The sequence below is a fragment of the Pipistrellus hanaki genome, assembly GCF_964339955.1.
Source record: "Pipistrellus hanaki genome assembly, chromosome: 17".
Taxonomy (NCBI): domain Eukaryota; kingdom Metazoa; phylum Chordata; class Mammalia; order Chiroptera; family Vespertilionidae; genus Pipistrellus; species Pipistrellus hanaki.
The window spans coordinates 38,920,622-38,944,387 of NC_140519.1; the positions used below are offsets into that span (position 1 = coordinate 38,920,622).

Consider the following 23,766-nt stretch of genomic DNA (forward strand, 5'->3'; position numbering starts at 1 on the left):
ACTACTTATCCCTCCCTGTGTCAGTTCCCTCATCTTATAAAAAGGGGGGAAAGGAAGTGGGGCTGGGGGGAACATAAGGATGAAATGAATGAAATGAAATGAGGCATGTAATGTGACTTGTATAACTGGGAGATATTAGCACCAAGTTATTATCACTTTTAAATCCACAAGCAATTCACCCAAATTAGTTTCAGAGCAATTATAAGGCAAACATGTAAACCTGATATAACTATTAAACCACATCTGAAAAAAACCTCTTTGTTTTCTAAACAAATTGCAACCCGTTTTTAAAAAAAAAAAAACAAAACCTTAAAACAAAACAAAACAAAAAGAAACAAAAAAACACCTTAAAAGAAAAACTATGATAAACTGAAAACTGGACTGTGATTAAGAGATTATATATACATTTATTTGTAATGTCGCTAAATTCTGATGCAGAGAATAAAATACAAAGAAATCAGGACTTAAAAGGAAACATAAAAGTGCAACATATGTACATGTATATTTAGCCAATGTGCATATCTGTTTCGATTTGCAAACAAATGGAAAGCTAGTTCTACAGCTTTCGTTATGAACATATTTTGAGTTCTAGTGTTCTAGTGCTCTCTGTTCTAAAATCCAGTTTTTATTGTATTTATATCAAGTAAGGTTTATTTTGTTATCTAATCTAAAAGCAGGACTCTGTGATCTGGTACTGAAGCAGCCAGATAAATCAGGCATTTTAAAACAGCTCTTTAAGGGAGGAAAGAGACACAACAAAAGGAGGATAAAGCCTCCTCAATCTTAGATATGTAAATACAAAAAAAGCAAATAGCAAGAAGCAACAAGAATCACAGAAATGCCAATTCTATTCTAAACTAAAAGTTGGAATTCTAGCAACAATTCGATTAGCAGTAGCTTAGAAGTCTTTGTTCTAAAAAGTAGAACCGTTAGTTCATTATAGTTGTCTAACTATGCCCAATGAACAATTATCAGTCTTCATATTCTTTTTTAATAGCCCAAGAACATTTTTTATACATAACAGAATACATTAACAAAAGAGGCCTTCAAACATACTGCTAAAAGCTTCAATATAGTTTAGGAGCCAAATTTCAATTTACATAATATTACCACTCATAAAACATTTATGACACCCAGTACCATCGTGTTCAGCTGTTAAGCCAGAAATACTCCATCTGTCTTGCCTCTGGAGAATTACTGACATGGCTGAAATTGTTATGACAATCCTACAGAGCCCCTACAAGGGCTACACATAAAATGAAATAAATATGAACTACAATACAATTGTGATAACATGGCAAGCTTACAGAACTGAATTTTCCACTATCGTAATAGCACTAAAAAATTACAATGACCATTAAATATCAGAGTTATTTTTCCCTGCTAACTACTGAACAGAAAAAGTTCTCTGACTATATTTTTGATGAACAGATTATCCTTGAAATAAACTCTAGGGGAAATTGAAAAGTGAACAAAATGAACCCCTCAAGTTCATTTGCCACCCATATTAACAACAAGCAAAATACTTTACAAAAAAAAAAAAAAAAAAAAACACAAAATTATCCTAAAAACAAATAAATATAAGATCAAATCAATAATTTTTTGAAGAAAATATAGCTCTTTCAAAAGTTCTATTTGGTTTGTGACTAAACTTGAAAGTACTAAAATAAACCAAACAGACTCATCAATACTGACTTTCCATGCGGAATTTGAAAAAAAGCACTTCAAGTTTTAAGCTGAATGTTTCATTCTCTCCTCTATTCCAAGACTATAAATAAAAAGAGGAAAGGGGCTCTTGCAAAAAGAAACAAACAAAAACGAAACAAAACCACCAGCCAAAACTGACCCCACAAGGAAGCCTTTCTTCTTTCTGAACATGTCATTTCAGTTGGTCCTATGTTGGGATTAGGTTTCTATAGCAGGGACTTCCCTTCTCTTTCTTTCTTTCGTCATTTCCATGTTTTACCGCACATTGCTGTGTGTTCCTAAGAAGTCAGGTTGAGTCACAGGTAGCTTTAGGATGCAGTATACTGACTACAGTATGCAGTCAGTTCAAACGAACATGGCAGTTGAAAGGATTACAATATGTAAAAAATGCAAAAAGAAAACGATGTACAGGCCTCACTGCCTTGCACTAAGAGAACAATTTTGAGAAACTGAGAAACACGGAAGCCAGGAAACAGGCATGTGCCGCACCTTCCCCGGGCTCCTTCAATGCACCAGTTCCGGCTGGTTTTCCACGAAGGGCAGCACCCCGCTCACATAGTAGGCAATACCGAGGGACAGCAGAGCAATGACAAAGATCAAGAGCAAAACCCTCCAGAAGCCCAGATCCTCTACAAACTCCTGCCACGTGGTTTGGAAGCTGGACAGGACGCCTTCACCTTGCTGTAGGTTGGGGTTGAGGAGGGAATGGCTTTCCATGGCGCTGTGAAGACAGAGAAAAAAGAAATAGGCATGAAACAACACATCTCACCCATTTCAAAAACATAAAAGTAATAGAAACCGTTATTTAGAAAAGAACAACTTCACAACACAATTCTCACAAGCAGAAAACTGATGTGTGTACGTATACATCTCACACACCCATGTACTGATTTATGTATTTGGACAAGCTACCTTGAACTGTAAGTTGCTAAACTACAATAATTATGCTTCCTGGATTTGTATCTAGCAGAGTCCAAGTTAAAAGTCCTTTTCTAATAAAAAGTCCCAAGCAGGGGTCTTTAAGTAGATCAAAAGAGTTGTTTCCATTAGATACTAAACCAAATTTATTTTAAATTTAGAAGAATTCAAAACGAAGATTCATAATTTGAGAATTTGTGTTAATGAAAATAAGCAAAGATGGGAAAATCTAAAAAATCATTTAATGCAGTATGTGAAACTCAAAGTTAAAAGAGAATTATTATTTACTTTAATAATCTGATCAATGAAGGAATTTCTTCTTTTATCTGTAATTCTCTAATAATAGAAGCCTACTTCTCAATCTGTTACTGCTAATTGAACAAATCTACTCATTAGGAATTCTTTTTAATAGTTTCCTCCCACTGGTTTTAGTTTTACAATAATCCTATATAATAAAAGGCTAATATGCAAATCAACTAAGTGGCAGAATGACCAGCAGCTATGACACATACTGACCAGCAGGGGGCCAACACTCAACTCAGGAGCTGCCTCCTGGTGGTTAGTGTGCTCTCACGGAGGGGGGGGGGGGGCACTCAGCCAGAAGCCCTGAGCTGGTTCAAGACTGGTGAGCACAGTGGTGATGGCAGGAGCCTCTCCCGCTACCTGGCACACTAAGGATGTCCGATTGACACGACTATTATAAGCCGTCAGTCAGACATCCCCTAAGGGCTCCCAGACTGTAAGAGGGTGTAGGCTGGCTGAGGGACCTCCTCCTCCCCCCCATGCACGAATTTCATGCACCAGGCCTCTAGTACAGAATACGATTATTTCTCTTCTGCATAATGGCTGAACCCAGTTGAAACAAGGTAGTACAAACACCATAAAAGCATTGACTCTGGCTTTCAGAACTCTATCAAGGAGAAATATGATGCTATAAACAGAAAACAATATATCTGACTTCCGTACCTGAACGCCCGCACTATGATGAGTTCAAAGCTCAAAGGGATTAGCACCCACGATTATGTCACAACACGAGGCCGAACAGCAGGCTATCATTTAGATTAAAGCCACAATGACCATAATCATATGTTTCAACTATCTATTGCTTAGAAAAATCATTACTACCCTCCCTAAACCCTTTCATATTCTTCCAACCACCTGGGTACAAAACAACGCAAACAGCATAAAACAGTGTCTTCAAGTCTGGTTTACTATATAAAATTAGCAGGGTTTTTTTTTTTTTAATCTACAGCTTCATTTTTACTTCTTGACACTGTCAACCAGAGTCCTGCAGCCTTTCCTACTAGAGGCCTTCTCTCATCACAGGAAGTTGACTTCCTACTGAGCCAGTGCGCTTGACATCCACAATTTTTCATATTAAAAGATGTTTATTCTCTGATTCCAAGAAGACATTTTTAGTAGGAATTTACAATACAAAAATCTAGGAAAACTGAAGCAAGTTAAAAATAAGATTAGAATACTAAGAAAGTTTAAACATGTAAAACCATAAAGAGATAAAGAAGGTGAGAAGTTAATGCTGACATAAAATTTACTGATTATACCTGAGCTGATTTGCTCTCATACTCTAAGAATTCATTGAGCCTTCTCCTGGAGCTCATTACACTCTGCCCATCAGAATTTTTTAGTGACTCTATTCAATGAAATGTTTCTACTGTCTTTGGAATACCCACTTCTAGCATGTCTGTGTGTGTGCATGTGAATTTTTGGGTACATTTGTCACCTACACTGTCTTAGTTAACCTGTACTACCAGAAAGGAACTTTTCTTTGAGACTGTAGTCTACTGTAGTTCTACTGTAGTCTAACACTAGGTGTCTACTGGTTAAAGGACAATACACCTTCAACAGTCCTAAGCTTCAGAGTGAAATTAATGGTCCAAAGGAATGTAATACCAGCCAGCACATGAATAGGGAGGAAAACAATCATATGGACAAAGGAACTGCAGGGTGAACCATGCAAAATAGAGAGGATTCCACGTAGAACTCAAAGAAACAATGATTCTGATGATCCAGGTCCGTGGTCAGCAAACTGCAGCTCATGAGGCACATGCAGCTCTTTGGCCCCTTGAGTGTGGCTCTTCTTCTACAAAATACCATGGCCTGGGCAAGTCTATTTTGAAGAAGTGGCATTAGAAGAAGTTTAAGTTTAAAAAATTTGGCTCTCAAAAGAAATTTCAATCATTGTGCTGGTGATATTTGGCTCTGTTGACTAGTGAGTTTGCCAACCACTGGTCTAGGTGGTCTATATCATACTAAATCCACATCTGATCACTCAGCTACTGGGTCAATACCTGATGAGGGCCCGTGAAATACATCCCACTGAACATTGTCGGGGGAGACTATCATAAGCCCCTAGTCCTTCTTACCTGGTAATATCTAGAAGGCTTACACTCCACGGTGGTCAATGAAACTATGTGCTAGCACAAAAACATCTGGCTCACTGACTATCTGTTGAGCCAGTGAGGCCAAGAGAAAAAATGGTTTGTCACCTTCTCAGCGCCCCCTGAACTGTGTTCTGAGCTGCTTCTGGAGAGAGATTCTGAGACACTGAAGACCCAGTCAGTCACTGCTTTCGCTTCAATTACTCACAGGAGGCCAAGTTTTATTTGTTCCAACTCATGGAAAAGTCACTTTCACTTTCACATTACTGAATTGTGTACATGTTAAATTTATCTCCTTTCCTTCTGTTTTCCTTTTCCTCAGCAGCCCACTTTCCTGCCCTTGAAACTACCTTTTGGTCTTTTCTAGTACTGTCTAAGTTCTTAGCCTTACTTACCCTTCTCTCCCTTTCTGACACCCCATTCCTTCCATGACTGTTCTAAACCCTCAAACCCCGCTCGCTCCCCTCACCTGCAGTTCTAGCCACCTCTGCTCCCTGGCACTGCGCTGCAGCAGGTTCCCCTGCACAGAGAGTTATTGCCTGGGACACACAGTGCTTTCTGTTAACAGCTTCTCAACTGCTATCAGGAGCCACAGGGACCCATAGAGAATTCAAAGGAAGTATCAAAGCTCTGTACTTGAAAGCAAATAAATAGAAAACTTACAAAGTTGTCATAAAAGATCCAGGGACTTAAAGTGACTTGCCCATTAAAAAATTGTATCTTCAGTACCTTTCACTCTCAGCTGTCTGCATGGTCTCCAGTTTTGTATGGGTTCCTCTGTTAAATCCTTTTACTTCCTGTTCTTCCAAAGACTCCAGCAATCGGATGACATCTTTATTTACTCCCCTGCGCTTTGCCAGAACTAAGGGTGTAGCACCTTGATGATTGCTAAAAAAAAAAGAAAAAAAAAAAGAGAGGTCATCACGGTAGTTGTATTACATTGCTAGTACCTACTAGTGTAGATAGGCCCAATTAAGCCAAAATGAAAACCCAGAGCAGAACCAATGATCAAGCTGAAGCCTGAATTCTTAGTTAGGGAAAAGGAAAAGAGAAGTATAGGCAAAAGAGCAAATAAATGAGAATAAGAAAAAAGAGGACATCCTCCCAGAAATTGGCTGGAAAATCTAATTCTATATTCATTTTTATTTAACGTTTACATTTTATAAGAAAAAATGTTTATATTCTTTAAAAAATCTAAAAATTAGCTTGGCGGGCATGGCTCAGTGGTTGAATATTGACCTATGAACCAGGTCACTGGTTCAATTCCTGGTCAGGACACATGCCCAGATTGTGGGCTTGATCCCCACTGTGGGGCATGCAGGATCAACGATTCTCTGACATCACTGATGTCTCTATCTCTCTCTCACTCTCTCTTCCTCTCTGAAATCAATTTATATGTGTATTTTAAGTCTAAGAATTTTTAAAAAATCCCAAAAGCAACCAAAATAAACTGCTTTGGTTTACCTAGCTATTTACTAGTAACACTGACAATAGGAAGAGCCCGAATAACTCAATCCTGTAGTCAATTCCCACCACATACTATCTTTATAGTAGCAGAACCACTTACTGTCTTATTCATATTTAGAGACATGAAAGCACCAATAAATTAGGGCAAGATGTAACTCTGGTCCAGCTCAGCTTTAAAGGTGGCCAGACATCTTTCCCACTCAAGAAAGAAAGAATCTCTACAACAAATAAAGAGAACCACTTCTCCAAATGGTTCAGTATAAAAAGGACTCTGAGCCTCACAGAGATTATGAAGCTGGCACAGAATGTTATATGATAGAAGCCAAACAAGTTTTGGAAACAGGTGGAACTAGGTTCAAATTCTAGCTATGTGACCTTTGTCAAGTCATTTAACCTTTCTTGTCACAACTATTTTTTCTGTCAAATGAAGATAATACCTACTACATTCCTTTTGAGCTAACTTAAGTAAACAGAGTGCCCAGCCCATAATAGATTTTTCAACCAACTTCAGGTCTTCTTTTTTTCTTGCCTTACAACACACAATTAATAGCAGAACCCAGCCACTATTTTCCAAGAAGAATGCATACTGCTTCAGCATAAATCTAAAAGTCAACCCCTTGTCCCCTCACCCCCCTAACAAGACTCCATTGTTCTCAATGCCCTTCTGAACATATCCCTACAGCTGATCAATGAGGAAGCAAAACCAAAAGACTCCAAGATTAGCCCACTGGGTGGAGATTAATGGGGAGAAATGACTAGACTTCAAAAACCACAGAGAACTTACCAAATATCAATTTTGAGTCCATTGGAGACTAAGAATTGAATAGTGTCCACATGACCACAGAGATGAAGAGCTGTGTTCCCCTGGTAATCCGTGGCCAGAAGATCAGCCCCAAATTTATGCAGCAGCTGGCAGATGTCCACGTTCCCGCGGGCTGCGGCAAGGTGAAGGCCCGTTCTGCCCCTGCTGTCACGAATGTTGGGGTCAAATCCACTTTCCAGAAGCCGCTTGGAATAGTTAAAGTCTCCGTCAATGCAGGCTTGTAGCAAGGGCACATTAGTCTGAGAAGAGTCGTTTACAAAAACGTAGGACATGGTTCCAATGTGGTGGATGCCTGTAATGAAATAGGAGGTAAGCCTCAGCGAAGCCAAACTGAATCAGGACAATGAAGTCATTTAGAAAAGCACTTTCTGTTATCCTTCTTGGCCTCCTGCCTCCAGTGAATTGCCTCTCCAAACAGATACTACAACCAAGTTATCAATTACACTTTATTTTCCATTAAAATGTCTCATTTCCTTCATATCTGCTGGGTCAAATTTGCAATTAAATTACTATAAAGCTTTATTTTGCCTTTCACCGTGTAAAAAAGATTAAGCTATTTTTAAAGTTAAGCAAGATATAACTGCTTAGATTTAAGTCTAGAAAACAAAGGTACATGTAGAAAGATGCCTTTAGAAAACAAAGATACCCATCCTTAGACTGCACACACACACACACACACACACACACACACTCCTCAGATTCTTATTTAAAACAAAGTAATTCCTTCATATATTTGCTTCTTATTGTATTTGAGATATTCTATATGGTAAACAGAACTACTGCTCAACAGTTAACTAATTAGCATTTAAAAAAACAGTAAAATCAATACCCAATAAGTTCCTGCTAACTGTTGTTTATAGTACAAACTTCAAATTTTAATAGAAAGAGAAAAGCTAAGGAAAGCAGCTAACTCAATTTAAAAATTGGAAATGTCATAAATCATTTCAGATTGTCCATCTTTTTTACAGTTTCGAACCTTCTCTTCTGTGTTCTATGGTTATCTGACTTTATCCCTGGCCGGTGTGGTCCAGTGGTTGGGCGTTGTCCTATGAACTGGAAGGTTGCTGGCTCCATCCCTGGTCAGGCATTTGGGCTCAGTCCCCAGTAGGGGGAGTGCAGGAAGCAGCTGATCAATGCTTGCTCTCTAATAGATGTTTCTTTCTCTCCCCCTTTCCTCTCTAAATTTTTTTTAAAAGCCCTAGCTGGTATGGATAAGTGGATAGAGCATCAGCCAGCAACTAAAGGGTCCTGGGTTCAATTCCAGTCAAGGATAAATGCCTAGATTGAGGGCTCGATCCCTCAATAGGGGACATGCAGGAGGCAGCCTATCAATGATTCTCTCTCAACACTGATGTTTCAATCTCTCTCCTTCTCCTTTCCTCTCTAAAATCAATAATTAATAAATATGTAATTAATAAATATTTTAAAGACAATTAATTAATTAATTAATATCTGACTTTACCAAACTCCCATTGTCTGAAGACTGAGATGAGGAAAAGCAGGTCTGTCCAGGAATAGAGGTAGGACAAAGGCAGCAATCCCATCTGTGTCCTCCCTAATATTTCATCCACCTGAGTAGTGCAGCTTCACCAGTCAGTTTGTCTACATCTCTTTCCTACCCCAGTGGTTTCCCTCCCCCCGCTTTCTCTTTCTCTCTTTCTCTCTCCATCTCTCTATCTCGATGTCTCCCTCTTAACCCCCTCGAGGTTTATGTAAGAATAAGTTAAAGCCTGACTAATCTTTATTAAAGAAACTGAAAACAAACCAAAACAAGAAACACAAACCAAACAAGAAAACCAAAGAGATGACTCCCACTCTAAGGTTACTGAAGCTCAGTCAGAGATGAGCTTGGCTTGTTACTCATCAGCCAGAGTCTGTCTTTCTGGAACACGAATGGAAACGGATGCAAGACCAATCTATTCTTGTGCCCACCCTCCCACCTCCAGGAATCAGCTGAGCACGGCTGTGGTTTAATGAAATTCTTGGCTCCGACACCTTTGAGCCGGGTCTCCCAGCAGAGCCACTGCCCCTCTAATCCCGGGCTTCCTTACACTGGAGCGCTGCTGCTGCCATAGGTGCTCTGTGCAAAGGGAAAACATTAACAGATACTCCGGCCTGTGCTGAGCCAGGCACTGCCCTGGAGCTTCTTACTGAATTTTATTTAATGTTCCAACAGCTCCGAAGATTCATTGTACCCAAATTTTAGTAAAGAGTCATTGAAGGATGTTAAGCCAAGAAAATGGCATGATCATTCGTTATATTAGTCTTCCATAAAGATTACTTAGTTAGCAATATGGAGGACTTAGATTGAAGGGGATCAAAATTGGAGACAGGGAAATCAATCAATAGGTCATTGCAGAAAGCCAGACAAGAAATGATGAGAACCTGATCTAACGGAGTGGCAGAGAGAAGGGGGAATACTGGAGAGGAAGATACAAGATAAAATTAGCACAACTTAATGACCCGTTGGATATAAAAAGTGAGAAGTTGTTAAAGATAATCCTAAATAAGGGGAAAACCTGCTTATGATTAAGAATTATAGAGACCAAGATAAAATAAACTTCATATTATGACATTATATAATGCTTTTAAAAGAAACTAACCCAATGAGAATGACTCAATAAAATTGTCAAGAATCTTCTTTTTGAGGATAACCTCCCTCTTTCCCCCTACAAGCATTCATTGGATTGGATCATTAAAAAAGACAAATCTATCACAAACTTGGGGAGGGGCAGGGGGGGAGAAACAACATAAGAGCTTTTCAAGATGTAATGTGTTTTGGTTAAATTATGTATGAATAGATGCTGAAAAACAATTCACTTGGTGTTTTTTGTTAGAATTCTTGTGGTTTGCAGACTGGGATTCTTTTGAGTGTTGGCTCAGTTAATAAAAGAAAAGAAAAGCCTTTCTGGTTAATGTTTTTAAGAAAGAATAAGAGTGGTGCATCTCGTGAGTTCCTTTGTGCCCTTGAGAAACTGCTAGCCTTACCCCAAATTTAATAAGCTCGGTGACAGATAACATTTCTCATGTTGATCACAGAACTGACTCTGTCTTAAAGCAAGGCCACAGTAGAAAATATTAGTGTCTGCCTTAAGATGAGATCTTTTTCCAGTGGTCACCTGGCAGCTCTCTGCATTCCTAAGAAGGCTCAACAGGATATCCAGAATGAACCGGAGAGGATCCACAGTAAATATAAGATTCAGTTATAACAAAGGTGTGGTGTGAAAAAGACCTTGCTGCTCCCTTAAAACACAGACAAGCTAGTGCAGCCTGTAGGTATTCCCCAGAAAATCTATGGGTGATGAGGCTAGTAAAGTAACTGACGGGTAATAAAGCAGTGAAAAGGAAGAACAAACAGGCTCTGTTGCTCACAAATAAGAAAAGATGTCAGAAAGATAAAACCAAAAGAATCAAATCATGTGTCATCAGCAGAGAAAAAACTGCGCTCCCAAAATTCACTCTCAGTCACCAGCATTCCGAATGCCGATTTTTCATGTCAGTGGTGGCTAGCTGGCCTCCTGACTGTCTTCCCCCTCTTCTTTTCAGTGTGAAGGAAACCCCGGCTCAAATCTATCTGTGGTCTCCCCCACATGGCTGCTCCACCTTCAGGCTTTCGCTGGCACCAGTCGGGTCCCCGCTGCACATAGAGAGAGATTTTGAGAGAGCCGTCCGTCCCCCTGTGCTCTTGTTCTTGAGGTTCTGTGGCAGAGGGGGCAGTGTGGCCCATAGAAAACCAACATAGCTTTGTTAAGCAAACATTTACCGTGTGCCCGAAATGTGCCAGTGCCATGCTAAGTGGTGGGGTTTAAAGTCCAAATCCCAAATGCCCAGCTCTGGCTGAAATGCAGGTTTACCTTTCACTGGTCATTCATGTTCACTGGCATCAAACCCCTCAGAATTAACCTGGACAGAGAAATAATTAGCAGTGCTCGGTGAAGCTCTGATTACAATAGGTAAGTCGGGTTCTATCATAAAGGCTCTCAGGGCTGGGCTGGAGGTGAAGGCCGGGGCTGACAAACCATATGTGAGGATTAGTCCCACAACAGTGTCAACAAATAACCTGGCGGCTGAGAACACAGGAAACATCTGCCCTCCTCAGCCGTTCCCTAGTTCCCTGCGATTCTCTAGGACAGCTTGGACAAGCTTCCTCTCTCAGGGCCACTTCATCGATTTCCTTAAACAAATGCTCACTCACCTAAAGCCTGGCATTGTCCTTCCTTCCCTGAGCCCTGGAGCTGAGTCTCTATGACGACAGCCTGTCTCTAATACATAACCTGGCTTTAATTTTCATGTTAAAATGGTGCAGGGTGGGTTACTCTGAAGACAGCAGGGTTATGAGAAGAACGAGTTTTGCTTCTTGTTTGGAGATAGAATTAGGTTATAAAGCCACCCCTGCCCATATCTTAATGTTCCCTTCATCCACAGGAAGACATTCCTGCCCTTTTCTTTTGATCTGACTCGACCCCATAAGAAAATAAACTTGGTCAAATTATGTGATGGCAAACAATACTGTACAATACATTAGATCTAATTCCTAGAAACCTGCCAAGAAAATGTCCATGACCCCAATTAGATCTTAACCACTAGAAATCTATTCATAGCTTCCTCAAGAAGTTATGGAAGTGAATAAAATCAGGAAGATTGACTAAATTATCATAGATCATATAGCTACAATTCCAATTTTTAACCTTTGAGTTATCTAACTAAAATAAAGACACATATGTGAGTATTTGAGTTCCTAATGTAAAAAAAAAAAAAAAAAAAAAAAGGTAGGCCTCTTTCTGAAAGCCTGGTACTAAGTAAATTTAAAAAGGAATTGCGAATACTATCTTTTCAGGATATGCCAGTACTATGAAGTACATCTGAAGAAGGAAGTATATAAGTAGAATCTTCTAAGTTTTACTTCCAAGGCTCAAGAAGAATTACTATTAATAGATGTTCAATAGGAGTAATATTTAGAGCTGGATCCACCATGACAGATACATTTTTACTTTATTTCTAAATTTGTGGAGAATCCACATTTTGTCTTATTTCCAACAGTTTAATCTAATTTGACTGGGTCTAAAATTCTTTATGCAGTAAAGGTGTGAAATGTGTGAATTACGGAATGCTTCTTTAAGGAAGGCCAGTTCGTTATGTTTAAGTTCATGTAATAATCAAAAGTAGGCTAATCACATATTACTTAGTAGAGTTTCTTAGAAATCAAAGCTTAATAAAAAGGGGGGAAAAGAATGTGTATATCTGCTATTACGATGCAGACAACTGTTTAGCAACATCTGAGATACATAATAGTTAACATTTATTAAATTACTACACTCCAGGTACTATTTAAGTGTTTTTTCTTGTAATCACTAGTATAATCCTCATAAAAATTCTGTAAGGTAAGTACTATCATTATCCTCATTTTATGGGTAAAAAAATTAAGTCACTTAGTTTGTTTTTATAAGGTTCTTTTTAATATAATAAATCAGTTTAACAAACCTTTCTATCTAAGATTACATAAGGGGAAACATTAGTTCTAATCCACAAATTCTGAATTAATTCCTTACAATTATTTTATTGAAAATAAACTTCTTTTTAAACTGTGGAAAAACAATATCTGGAAATGTTTCTTACTTTATAGGAAACATCAGTACAGCTCATATATCCTGAATCAACTCTTTGCAATCATCTCACATAAATAAAATTTTTTAAATGTGAAAAAACAATAAAATATTTGGAAATGTTTCCTACTTTACAAGAAGTGACTAAATTCCTGGACTCATTATTTTCAAGTATTTCTTATTCACTGAAGGAGCGAGAAAACACCTAAAACTTTCTTTCTCCATCAGGAAATTTAAAAAAATCAAAAGGGATTTCTGCTATGCATTTCCTGCAATATTTATATTGCTTTATTATTCGTTTACATTATTAAAATGTAGTTGCAATTCAAGATTTAAAAAGATATTGGCTTAAAATATATCAAAATTAAATTTTCACAAAGGGAATATTGGTCATCTTGGATATTTTTATTTCACTTTAATACCTTTCAGTATTTTCCAAAATCTTTACTGTGTAATTTTACCATATTTAAAATTCTTAGTAAGAGACTTCTTCCATTGAAAGTTTTGTTTGTAACTTGTCCTATCTAATAAAAAGGGAATATGCTAATTGACCATCATGCCCTCACAAGAATGGCAGCACCCACAGCCAATAAGGAAAGAATATGCTGACTGCCAAAGATGGTGGCGCCCAGTCCCCTCAGCCCTGCTGAGGCAGCAGTCACATGGCACAGCCCACGCACCTGCCTCCGGAGTCCCCAGTCCTCTCAATCCCCCAGCTGCCCAGGTCTGGCCCAAGACACAGGCAAGCGTTGGATGGCGGCTGCCCAGCCACCCAGGGCCACCTGAGGTTCAGGTAACCAGGGCCGGCCGAGGCTTGCGCTGTTGGCAGTGGCAGCAGCGGAGGTGTGATGGGGCGTCACCTTCCCCTGATGGCCAGGTCGCTTCCCGCCCCTGAGGACTCCAGGACTGTAAGAGGTGGCAGGCCGGGTTGAGGGACCCCCCCTGCAGTGCATGAATTGTCATGCACTGGGCCTCTAGTGATTATGTAATAAAGACATTAAATTAAGCAATGGGAGGTCAATCTGCAGTCTGTCGTGCACATAAAATGCTTCTGTAAAAGCTTATTTGATTTTTTAAAAGAAAATATGTTTTTTCTCTACAGCAACACTTTATTTATACGGCCTAATGGTGCCACCTTGTGGTCTACCTGGACTTCAAGTGCAACTTGAGCATCTAGTAAAGGTAGGAAGCAAGAAGAGTGCCACGGAAGTTTCTCTAATTTCAGTTACTTATCGTTACAATTCTCACTAATTCTGAATTTGTGAAAATTTAGAGTTGGGATGAAGTTAAACTTTCCTTTTAAAAAGTTTACCAAATTAATGTCATAAATATGTTCCAGGCCGATTCCAAAATCTAAACCTCAGTGACCCCACTTCAGCAGATTTCATTTACACAGAATTAAAGTGTTACAAAAAAGGCATTCTTGTTATTTGGTTTTACTTAAAAATATAGGAATTACAACTTTTGCAAAGAATTCCTTATTTTCTCGCCGAGACCCGTTTGGCTCAGTGGATAGAGCGTCGACCTGCGGACTGAAAGGTCCCGAGTCAAGGGCATGTACCTTGGTTGCGGGCACATCACTGGTAGGGGGTGTGCAAGAGGCAGCTGATCGATGATTCTCTCTCATGGATGTTTCTGACTCTCTATCCCTCTCTCTTCCTCTCTGTGAAAAATCAATAAAATATATTTAAAAAAAAAAAAGAATTCCTTATTTTCTAAATAGTCCACAAAATGTACACCATGTTTCACCTAAAACAGTTTGAAGGTACACAGGATTGCGCTCGGAGGCGAAACCTAAATATTTCCATGAAAATTCAGAGGTGGAATGGTCACCTAGGATCTTCTCACCCGATCCCTTATTTTGCAGATAAGGATACCAAGAACCAGAAAGGCTGTAACTTTTTTTTTTTTTTTTTAATCCTCATGGGAGGATATGTTTATTGATCTTGAGAGAGAGGAAGAGGTTTGGAGGAGGGACATGATGTGAGAGACACATTGATGCCCAGAATGGCCCCCGGCCCCAGTGCCCCAGTAAAAAAAAAACAGCATTTGCCCCGTAATTAACATGCGATGCTGAGAGGCAGGTTGCTGACTCCCCAGATTTTCCAACACAGTGTTCTGCTTCCAGGACAAGTTATATCTATTCTCTCTCTCTCTCTCTCTCTCTCTCTATATATATATATATATATATATATATATATGCACACACACACACACACACACACACACGGTTGGGGTTGTGTACATGTATATATGTATATGTGTACACAACCCCAACCGGCTGGGGATCGAACCTACAACCCACGTATGTGCCCCTTGGAAGGAATCAAACCCGACTGAGACCCTTCAGCACACGGGCCAGTGCTCTAATCACTGAGCAACACCAGCCAGGGTGCAGAGAGACATTTCAATGAAAAAGGTAGTACCACTTGGCGATAGGAAAAGCTGACTGATAGTAGGACTAAAAGTGTCACCAAAGTTAAAATGCCTAAATGACCTGTTCTAACAATGTCATGCTCAGGACTTAAAAAAAAAAAAAAATATATATATATATATAGATAGATAGATAGATAGATAGATAGATATAGATATAGATATAGATATAGATATAGATATAGATATATAGATATATATATATCCATATCCCTAATAGGTTTGGCTCAGTGGATAGAGCGTCAACCTGCGGACTGAAGGATCCCAGGTTCGATTCCGGTCAAGGGCATGTACCTTGGTTGCAGGCATATACCCAGTGGGGAGTGTGCAGGAGGCAGCTGATCTATGATTCTCTCTCATCGATGTTTCTAACTCTCTATCCCTCTCCCTTCCTCTCTGTAAAAAAAAAATCAGTAAAATATATTTTTTAAAATTGTGTATGTTCCACGTATACAACATTATTAATTTAACATCTGTATACTCACTCTAAAAGTGATCACCCCTGGCCCTAGCTGGTGTGGCTCAGTGGTTGAGCTCGTGGACCTATGAACCAGGAGATCACAGTTCCATTCCCGGTGTGGGCTCGATCCCCAGTGCGGGGCATGCAAGAGGCAGCTGATCAATGATTCTCTCTCATCATTGATGTTTCTATTTCTCTCTCTCCTTCTCCCTTCCTCTCTGAAATCAATATGCATATATACACATATATGTATATGTGTATATGTACCAGCATGTAATGTGTGCATGTGTGCATACACGCACATACATATACATACTATACATACGGTATACATATGCTATATGTGCATGTACGTGTACATATACATATACATATACATATACATATACATATACATATACATAGAGAGAGAGACAGATAGACAGACAGACAGAATAGATATAACTTGTCCTGGAAGCAGAGCGCTGTGTTGGAAAATCTGGGGAGTCAGCAACCTGCCTCTCAGCATCGCATGTTAATTACGGGGCAAACGCTGTTTTTTTTAACCGGGCACCGGGGCCGGGGGCCCTTCTGGGCATCCACCCGCTCACATCCCAGCGGCCTCTGTCTGGCCGTCCTGCGGGCGCCTCCGCGGCGGGAGCGCCGCGCGGCCCAGGCCCGGACGGAGGCGGCTCGGCCCCCCGGTCCCCGCGCCCCCGCGGCCGGCGATCGCAGGCCGATTCCCTCCCGGCCGCCCAGCCTCACCGCCACGCACACAGGCCGCCCGGCCCGCGGCTTCCCCGGCCCGACAGCCGCCCGGCCGCCCGGCCCCGCCGCCGGCCCCGGGGTCCGGCCCGCTGCCTGCGGCCGCCGCGGAGCGCGGGGAGCTCGAGCGGCCTCGCCCCGCAGGCCCCGCGGCCAGGCCCGGGCCGTCTAACCCCGGCGCTTCGGGGCCGGCAGGGCGGGTGGCAGTGGCTGCCGCCCTGGGCGGCCCGGGCCCCCTCCCCAGGTACCTGGGCACCGGCGATCAGAGGTGACAGCGGCGGCGCCCTCCCGGCGGCGATGACGGCGGGCGGAGGGGAGAGGCGGCCACCGAGACGAGGGGAGCCCGTCGGGGCCAGAGCGGCCTCACGCTGCGGCGGCCGCGCGCCCCCTGGCGGCGGAGGGCGTGCACGGCGGCTCGGGCGGCTCTCCATCAGAAACTCGGTCTCCTCTGAATTAAGCCAAGTACCTAAGCATGGGAGAAGAAGGGGAAGGCGACCTAAAAACGTTTTCTCCCATCTGAGCCTGGGAGCATTTTGCAACTTTCACGTGCTTCCCTAAATATACATCCCACCCTCTCAGCTACATGAAGGCCTCCAAGGGAAGGCAAGGACTGTTGTATAGGCATCAATGAACAATTGCTGGCCGCTAGGTAAGTCAGCTCTATAACCCAAATAGATATATATTAGTGTTAGCAACTAAGAACGGAGTGCTCTGACTCTAAAATAGGACCTTGAGTTGTTTTTGTGTGGGTTCAAAAACGGTTTAAAATATTTACATCCCATTTTTTAGAACTTCCAGAGTAAATGCAACATACATATGTATAGCCAAAGCTAAAAATGGGAGACTGGGGGGGGGGGGGGGGGGGGCTCATTTACTGAAAACAAGTCCTACTGCCAAGAAGACTTCCCTCTGCACAGTGACTTGCCCACCCATGCCACCCTCATGCCCACCCATTCAAGGACTGTTATTCAGTCCAACAGTTTGTTCTTGAAAATGTCATGTAACTCTTTAGGATTATTGTCACATTTGAGAAAAACCTCTATCAAATTTCTTTCGTGTAAGAAAGATAGGATTTCAGGGCACTCCACATTTTCTTGTGCAATGAGAGACTAATCACAAATATTCTTCTTCTAACTGATGACACTTATAAATCAATTTGTCATGGGTGTCCTCGCAATGGCATGTTACGTCTATTATATTTCCATTGATGCCTGTTAATTACGTCAAACCCGCCAAGAATTTCAGACTTTTCCCAAAGCGTTCAAACAATTCACTCTTCTTCACTAACTGGTCTATTAAACAATCGGAGAGTCTAATTCACTGCTTCTGTTTAAACGTATCTCTCCTCTCCTTCTTCATGAAGTACTGTTTTTGTTTGGGACTATGCAGACAGCTTTTTTTCCATTGATGGATTGAGGGAATGAATTGCATGCTGCACAGAGTTTGTGCCGCCTTCATGTCACCACACCTGAGGACGTTGGCGCGATGGGATGGGAGTGAGGACTATTTACGGAAGCCGCTCCCACACCCCACAATAAGTTAGCACCTGGTGGGAGCGACCACGAACCACAGAATCTTATCCCACGAATTGCAAACCAAAGTATCCCCAACTGCATTTCTGCTCAGTCAGAGCCCCAGAATGTCTGCAGCTACTCCACGCTTCTCAACCAAAGAAGAGGAGAGTCTCTGAGAAGTCTGAGTGAAGAGACAGCCACCTTCATCAACTGCAGTAAAAACATTTTCCTATGGAGGAAAAGAGAAGGAGTGCTATGCTAGGAAAGTAAAGAATATTCCAACTCTGGCAGATTTGGCTCAGTGGCTAGAGCATCGGCCTGAGGACAGAAGGGTCCCAGGTTCGATTCCAGCCAAGGGCACATGGCCGGGTTGTGGGCCTGATCCCCAATAGGGTCATGCAGGAGGCGGCCGATGGGTAATTCTCTCTCATCATTGATGTTTCTATCTCTCTCTCCCTCTCCCTTCCTCTTTGAAATCAATAAAGAAATAAACATTTTTCTAAAAAGAGTATTCCAAAATATGGGACCTAATTTAAACGGAAGAGCAACAATGCCTCTGAGGAAGGAACACACCTGAGATGCAAAGGATGAGGAGCTAATTATGCAATGGACAAGGGAAATGGTCCAGACAGAGGGGCAAGCTGTGTGGCCTGAGAAAAGGTGAGGTCAGAGGGTCAGTGCAGCGAAGCTGTATCCCGGCCATTAAATGCTTAGCACTTACCACAGTGAACGGCACACAGTAAGTGGTCAGTAGTTCTCACCTCTGGCAGCACATTCCAAACAACACAGGAGCCTAAAAACACCAACACCCAAGCTCTGGTCAAGACCGAGTCAGAATTGTCTGAAAGTACCATACAGCCCGTATTTGTTTTTTTCAAAGCTTCTCGGAGAATTCTGGTGCATAGCTAGGGTTCAGGATCACTCTATTAGATACAGATAAATGAGTGGATGGAGGGATGACAGACAGAATTTGCTTGGGGTAGGATGTTCTTTGAGGAGGTCTTCTTGTGCGTAAGGAGAAGAAGGAGTTTGGCTATATTGGATTACGTATATTTTCCGAAAATGCAGAAAAGACTTTCAAAAACATAATGAAATGCTCATCGGAAGGGACTCAGAATGATCTAGCAGTCATCTCAGTGTAACCAGCTGTCACTGCATAAAAGACCTGTGTTGGAATGGGGAGGTGTTTCCAAAAAAGATACGGTATGTGCAAAGGAAGAGGCACTTCCTGTTGTTAAGCTCTAGTTACAGCCCAGAAGGCATCGTGGGTTTTTGGTAGTGCTAACGAGTGACCATCAGAGGGAGCCATGCTCCGGAAAGTGTCTCCCACGGGTGCCCCATCTCCCGCAGAACGAGTGTGAATCTGGGGTTTCTTAAGGCGGTGGGATCTCAAGGCAGAACCATTCAGTGAGTACGTCTCGGAGTATGAGGCAAGTGGCATCTATTTATCTGCACCAGAGTTAGATTCATTTCAGTTCTCCAACAGTTTAAACAATTAAACCACTGAGGACAGGGGGTGGGGGTTGCGGGGGAGGATGAAGTATGTGTGTGTGTGTGTGTGTGTGTGTGTGTGTGCCAGCACTGTATTTGCAAAACTAAAGGGAAACTTTGAAGGCTTAGACTTAGGGAATCTTATTTTCCTCCAGCAACCAGCACAACTAGGAATTAAGTATTCAAGCAAACACTGCTCTCCCTTTGCTAATGAACTCGGAAATAGGATCTTCTTATGTTCTTCCCTAACCTGGTGCTGTCCAGGGGCTGGGCCGGATCTGTTTCCCTTCTGCACCAGGAGGTGGACTGGATAGCCTAGTGCCGCGGTCGGCAAACTGGGGCTCGCGAGCCACATGCGGCTCTTTGGCCCCTCGAGTGTGGCTCTTCCACAAAATACCACGGCCTGGGCGAGTCTATTTTGAAGAAGTGGCGCTAAAAGAAGTTTAAGTTGGAAACATTTGGCTCTCCAAAGATATTTCAATCATTGTGCTGTTGTTATTTGGCTCTGTTGACTAAGGAGTTTGCAAACCCCTGGCTTAGTGCCTCCTGGAAGCATGATGCTCCGCCATGGTGCAGGCTGGGCTGAGGGGACCCCCACACCCCTCCGTTCACCGGCTATTGTGGAGCAAAGCCTGGAAATCAGTTCTCTAGTTGACTGAGTTTTGACTAGAACTTGTCCCCAAGCGGTTGCCTTTCGCAACGTTTATGTTGAATAACTGCCATTTCGCTCGTTTTACTTGTCATTTTTGTTCTGCTGAAATCAATGTCTGCCCTTCCCTTGACCGGGACCCAGAAACAGCCGATTTGCATCATCTCTTCCTTTGCCCACCAGACCCAGCTCCAAAAGATTGGGGCGCCCCAGGAATTCGGCAGGCCCAGCTCCCGGTGGGAATCAGAGCACGCATGTGCACAGCAAAGCCAACGCACACGTACCATTTTCAGCCTGCTGCTCCGGCGTCTCCACCCCAGACAAGGGCTGCATCACAGCGTGTGCTTATGGGGACAGATGGAAATCCCATCAGGAAGCACAGCCAGCTCTGTGTTCCCACATTTTTCAGGAGAGAAACCACATTCGGCGCAGGAACAGTGCAAAAGCCTTAGTGTCGGTGCCTCTAAATCAACTGAATGTCTCACCTCTTCCAAGATATTACACAAGCAAAGCCCATAGGGTGAGCTGAAGACCTTGCCCTACAGAGAAGGACCCGGGCTAGGGAGGGCTGGACCAAAGACCCACGTTCACCATGTACTTTTCCTAAGGCTCTAATTTTTCTTGCCTGGAAAATCATTATACAAACGACTTCTTAACAACAATAACAAAGAATACAACAAATAACTATTATAAAGTAACTTATATGCCAAGTGCAATTAAACTTCAATAAAGTGTGTGATATACTTTAACAATAAAGATTTTAAAAATAATCCTATATAATAAAGAGGTAATATGCAAATTAACCCTCACACCCTCACAAGATGGCTGCCTGTTACCAGGCCAGCAGGGGGGTTAGTGAGGGACAACCAAACTACTTAACTGCTGCATGGGACGACCAGGTCAGCAGGTGAGGGAAGTTAGGGGCAACCAGGCCAGCAGAGGGGGGTGACCAGGCTGGTGGAGGCAGAAGTTAGGGGTGATCAGGCAGGCAGGCAGGTGAGCAGTTAGGAGCCAGTAGTCCTGGATTGTGACAGTCTGACATCCTCCTATTTGATTTTCCACACATTAAGATCACTTAGCTCTCCTCAAATTTACTTTGAGGGTGAAATTAAGGTGATTTCTAACTTAGATATTCCACATAAAACTTCCTCCCCCATCATTCGTCTGGGGATGTGTGCAAGCCATACGCTTACTGCCTACTGAGCCAGTGCTGGCGAGCATGTCCGATCCTCAGACAAAGCCTGCGTGTGCCGCCTGCCACAGGACCCCATGGGTGGGCCTCACCACAGTTCACTCAGCTCTGCCCTTTATTCTCATTGCGATTCTTGTGACATTTTCAAACTCAAGGGTGTTTGTCCATGGGCCGAGAGCTCGTGCCAGTTTATTTCAGGAGCATGAGCAGCAGGAGAAACGAAGATGCGTGTCTGGAAGATGGGAGAGAAGGGATACTGGTGCATGGAAATGCAGCCGGAGAAAGTCTGGCTGGCTGGGGACCATTTCGCTGGGATAATGAGGAGTGAATCTATAGACGTAAGGATAGACTGGTCATTTCCCAAGCCGTGCCACCCCCCCCCCCCCCTTAGAAGTGACTTGAAGGATTTCAAGAGTGGTCTACCTTTTTATTATTATTATTATTATTATTATTATTATTATTATTATTTTGTTGTTAAATTATTTTTCCACTGAGGATAGTTTCCCATTGATATTTAGGGAGAGTGGGAGAGAGAGGGAAAGACAGAGAGAAACATCAATGTGAGCATAACACATCGGTGGGTTGCCTCCTGCATGCACCAGATCAGGGCCCAGGCCGGGGGAGGAGCCTGCAACCAAGGTACATGCCCTTGACCAGAATGGAACCTGGGACTCTTTGGTCTGCAGGGGGATGCTCTACCCACTGAGCCAGAATGGCCGGGGCCAGATCGCCTACCTTTATAAAGGTCATGTGCTGCCTGTTGTCGTCTGTGCAGTTGGGAAGGTCACGCCCCGGCGATACCACCTGAAGACCGAGGTCCTCGCCGGAAGAGGGGATGGGGTCTTCTCCCAGGGCCTGCAGCGGGGAAAGCCACTCTGGCAGTTAGAGTTCAGACCTTTCCCCCAGGAATGGTAGGTGCTGGCCCAGAAGGGATTCCCACCCGCCAACTCCTCCTAGGCGGAAACGGGCCCAGTCATCCCGAAAGAGGCTACCCGCCCTTCTTCGCTCACAGAACTGGTAAGGAACGTGCCACTTTGCAAAGCAAATTTCGAATTGTTTTTCTACTATCCCAGTTCCTTTATTCTTCACGGAATATACCGTGAATGCCCTTCATGACTTGTATTTTCCTCTCAGATTCTGATATGCATTGATGATAATCTGTACGTGTTAAAAAAAAAAATTAACAAGTACGATGCTTCTGTGTTTGCCACCCTCAAACAGGAATAAATTGTTTGACTTACGTGATGAGGCTGCTGCATTCGTGCATGCAAACGGATCCCTCTTCCTCTTAGCATCGTCTCTGAACTGCTCCCTCAACCTAAAACTTGGCTAGCACGGAGCAGCTCATTCTCCCACTGGTGTCTCTCGCTTCCCTTTCTGTGTGGGCCCCAACTCTGCCTCCACTTGGCTCCACACTTTCCTCAAAGTCCTTGTTCCCCTTGGGCTCTCTTGACCATCCCCAAACTCCATTCACACACAGGCCCGCTCCATGTTGGAGCCCTACTTCACGCTGCCTGGGGCTCCTCACTCTTTTTTTTTTTTTTTTTTTAATATATTTTATTGATTTTTTACAGAGAGGAGGAGAGAGGGATAGAGAGCTAGAAACGTCGATGAAAGAGAAACATCACCCACCTGCTTCTTGCACACCCCACACCGGGGATGTGCCCGCAACCAATGTAGTACATGCCCCTGACCGGAATCGAACCTGGGACCTTTCAGTCCGCAGACCAATGCTCTACCACTGAGCCAAACCGGTTTCAGCAGGGTTCCTCACTCTTATTGTCAAGTTGAAACATAACAAATTGACAACATTCAATTATTTTTTACCTCCACAATAGCAAGTGCATGTAGTTCAACCTAATATATATGTTTTCTCACCCCCCTCCCATGTAATTTTTCTTTACATTCCCAGTGTCTACAACAGACCCTTACACAGAGTAGGTGTTTGCTTGGCTCAGTGAATAGAGCGTCAGCTTGTGGACTGAAGGGACCCAGGTTTGATTCCGGCCAAGGGCACATGCCTGGGTTGTGGGTTCCATCCCCAGTAAGGGGTGTGGCAGGAGGCAGCCAATCAATGATTCTCTCTCATCATTGATGTTTCTCTCCTTCTTCCTTCCTCTCTGAAATCAATAAAGAAATATATATTTTTTTTAAAAAAGAAAAAGAAGAAACAGGCTTCAAGTATTCTTAAGTTAGCCAAATGGTAGATAAGTTTCCGTTTTCATCTAAAAATGCATTCTAACTCCGTAATACACTCACCACGGACGATGTGGGGAGTTTATGATGCCCCCTGCCAAAATTTCCTTCTACGTTCCAAGACAGAAATATGATACTTTATGGTACTATAAGTTATGGCTAGAGGCATT

The 23,766-nt window shown here is 42.5% G+C and overlaps 1 protein-coding gene across 1 annotated transcript; it reads right to left on the reverse strand.

Annotated features, from left to right (window-relative positions):
• Window positions 1-382: 382 nt before the first annotated feature.
• Window positions 383-16,910, reverse strand: ANKRD46 (ankyrin repeat domain 46). The gene is made up of 4 exons (XM_084864600.1): window positions 16,803-16,910; window positions 7,276-7,606; window positions 5,754-5,912; window positions 383-2,428 (listed from the first exon to the last, which is right to left on the reverse strand). The coding sequence occupies exons 2-4, from the start codon at window positions 7,584-7,586 to the stop codon at window positions 2,212-2,214; spliced, it is 687 nt and encodes a 228-aa protein (XP_084720726.1). The 5' UTR covers window positions 7,587-7,606; window positions 16,803-16,910; the 3' UTR covers window positions 383-2,211.
• Window positions 16,911-23,766: the final 6,856 nt, after the last annotated feature.